Source organism: Oncorhynchus gorbuscha, unplaced genomic scaffold (genome assembly GCF_021184085.1).
Source record: "Oncorhynchus gorbuscha isolate QuinsamMale2020 ecotype Even-year unplaced genomic scaffold, OgorEven_v1.0 Un_scaffold_2340, whole genome shotgun sequence".
Taxonomy (NCBI): domain Eukaryota; kingdom Metazoa; phylum Chordata; class Actinopteri; order Salmoniformes; family Salmonidae; genus Oncorhynchus; species Oncorhynchus gorbuscha.
The window spans coordinates 15,090-17,500 of record NW_025746884.1 but is presented as its reverse complement, the minus strand read 5'-3'; the positions used below and the strand labels follow the sequence as shown (position 1 = coordinate 17,500).

At 34.0% G+C, this 2,411-nt stretch overlaps 1 protein-coding gene across 2 annotated transcripts in view; it reads left to right on the top strand.

Moving 5' to 3' along the window:
- Window positions 1-961, top strand: part of LOC124025673 (RNA-binding motif, single-stranded-interacting protein 3-like) — a 45,331-nt gene extending 44,370 nt beyond the window's left edge. For both annotated transcript variants that reach the window (XM_046339013.1, XM_046339012.1), the window contains exon 6: window positions 764-961. In XM_046339013.1, the coding sequence (XP_046194969.1) occupies window positions 764-767 (4 nt within the window). In that variant the 3' untranslated portion in view covers window positions 768-961. The remainder of the gene's footprint in view (window positions 1-763) is intronic.
- The last annotated feature ends 1,450 nt before the right edge of the window (window positions 962-2,411 follow it).

Sequence of the window (2,411 nt, the reverse complement as noted above, 5' to 3'; positions counted from 1 at the left end):
TTGATGTCTATATTGATGTGTATAGTGTATATTGATGTGTATAGTGTATATTGATGTCTATATTGATGTGTATAGTGTATATTGATGTCTATATTGATGTGTATAGTGTATATTGATGTGTATAGTGTATATTGATGTGTATAGTGTATATTGATGTCTATATTGATGTGTATAGTGTATATTGATGTGTATAGTGTATATTGATGTGTATAGTGTATATTGATGTCTATATTGATGTGTATAGTGTATATTGATGTCTATATTGCTGTGTATAGTGTATATTGATGTCTATATTGATGTGTATAGTGTATATTGATGTCTATATTGATGTGTATAGTGTATATTGATGTGTATAGTGTATATTGATGTCTATATTGATGTGTATAGTGTATATTGATGTGTATAGTGTATATTGATGTCTATATTGATGTGTATAGTGTATATTGATGTGTATAGTGTATATTGATGTCTATATTGATGTGTATAGTGTATATTGATGTGTATAGTGTATATTGATGTGTATAGTGTATATTGATGTCTATATTGATGTGTATAGTGTATATTGATGTCTATATTGATGTGTATAGTGTATATTGATGTGTATAGTGTATATTGGTGTCTATATTGATGTGTATAGTGTATATTGATGTCTATATTTATGTGTATAGTGTATATTTATGTGTATATTGATGTATATTCATTGCTCATCTGTAAAAGAGACCTAGGTCTCGGGATTACAAATATTTTCTTTCTGTTTCTTTAGATAACAGGAGGATGACGAGCGATGTGTTTCCGGTAACTGCATTGCCTTGAGACAGCGGCTGCACTGAAGCACTGGAGGGATGGAGGGAGGAAAAATACTGGATGACTAAAAGGAGGACTAAGAGAGATCGTTTTATCTTTGCACAGGCATCAAAAAAAGACTTTGTTTTATCTGTCCAGAGAGAGAGAGAGAGAGAGAAGAGAGAGACGAGAGAGATGAGAGAGAGAGAGAGAGAGAGAGAGAGAGAGAGAGAGAGCGAGAAGAGAGAGAGAGAGAGAGAGAGAGAGAGAGAGAGAGAGAGAGAGAGAGAGAGAGAGAGAGAGAGAGAGAGAGAGAGAGAGAGAGAGAGAGAGAGGAGAGAGAGAGAGATAGTCTCAGAAGATGGAGAGGTGCAATATGGGACATTGAGTTTATTGAGCGGGCCAGCATGAAACTGGAGTCATCCTTCGAAAAAGAACAAAGTGAAAAACATATTTTTTTTAAATAAAAAAAGGAACTTAAAAAGGAACAAACAGACATAAATCCATGTGAATGTGCAGGTTGGTTTTCAGATCATGACAGTTTTTTTAATAGGAGGCAAAGTTTTAGAGAAAAAACAAACAAATGAAACGGGTTTTCTTCCTTTGATATTAAGCTACTATATTTTGTTTTATTATTTTCATGATTTAAAATGTAGTTTTCTAGAGAAAAAAAAAAAGTTTAATCTTTTTTTTTGCCTTAATTTCTCAGACGTTGGAAACTCGTCGGTCCTTTTGTCTAAAATTGTTTAATTAAAACATCTGTAAAAATAAATAAAAAAAGGAGGGTTATGAATGCTTTAGATGGTTCATGATAAACCGAGACTAAATCTATAGACGTCAGATGCACAGGTTATAAAGAGAACTGAATGAAGAAGATTTTATATGATGTGGTTTGTAGTCATTTGTGTTTTTGGGGGAGGAGAAGAGAATCTCCATGGTGATAGTAGGTGGGCGGGGTCAAGAACAATTATGTATAACCGCTGTATTGTGGGAAATGCAGTTTATCGATGATTTTTGGGGGGGGGGGGTTACTTAACAATGGCATTAGTGGGTTTTTACTTGCAATATTTGTTTTTACAAAGTTCAACAGTTTTTTGTTTTGTTGTTGCCTGCTTTTGCTTGTCTCATCGCAAAACAAGGAATGAAACAAAAAATAACCAAATAAGTCGACTGAAATGAAAACATAAATATATCGATAAAAATGATCTGTGTACAAAGGGACATGAGTTGAAAAATGAAGCAATAGTTTTAAAGAAATTTGGTGACAATTTTCTTTAGTCTTTTTTTTATAGCTGTGTATCAAATGAAGCCAACAAACAGAAGCTTTTTATACCACAGAAGAACAAACAGGGAGATACAGTGGAGTAGACTGAGAGATTTTTTTTTAAAATCATATTTTAACTTTTCCGTTTGGCTTTCTTGCTTTTGTTGTATGATGCTCTGTACATTAGATGGTTCGTGGGTTGGACCTGTGGGCTTAAGGACTCTTCCCATTGGCTCTGTTGGGGTCGAGGTGTTCATAGGGTTCTACCATTGGTGCAGTCACGTGTCACTCATACCTTCAGCAAGAAGGTGTGTAAAACAGGTCAGAGAACTGTGCCACAGATAAAAATCTTAGTTGTATCGTA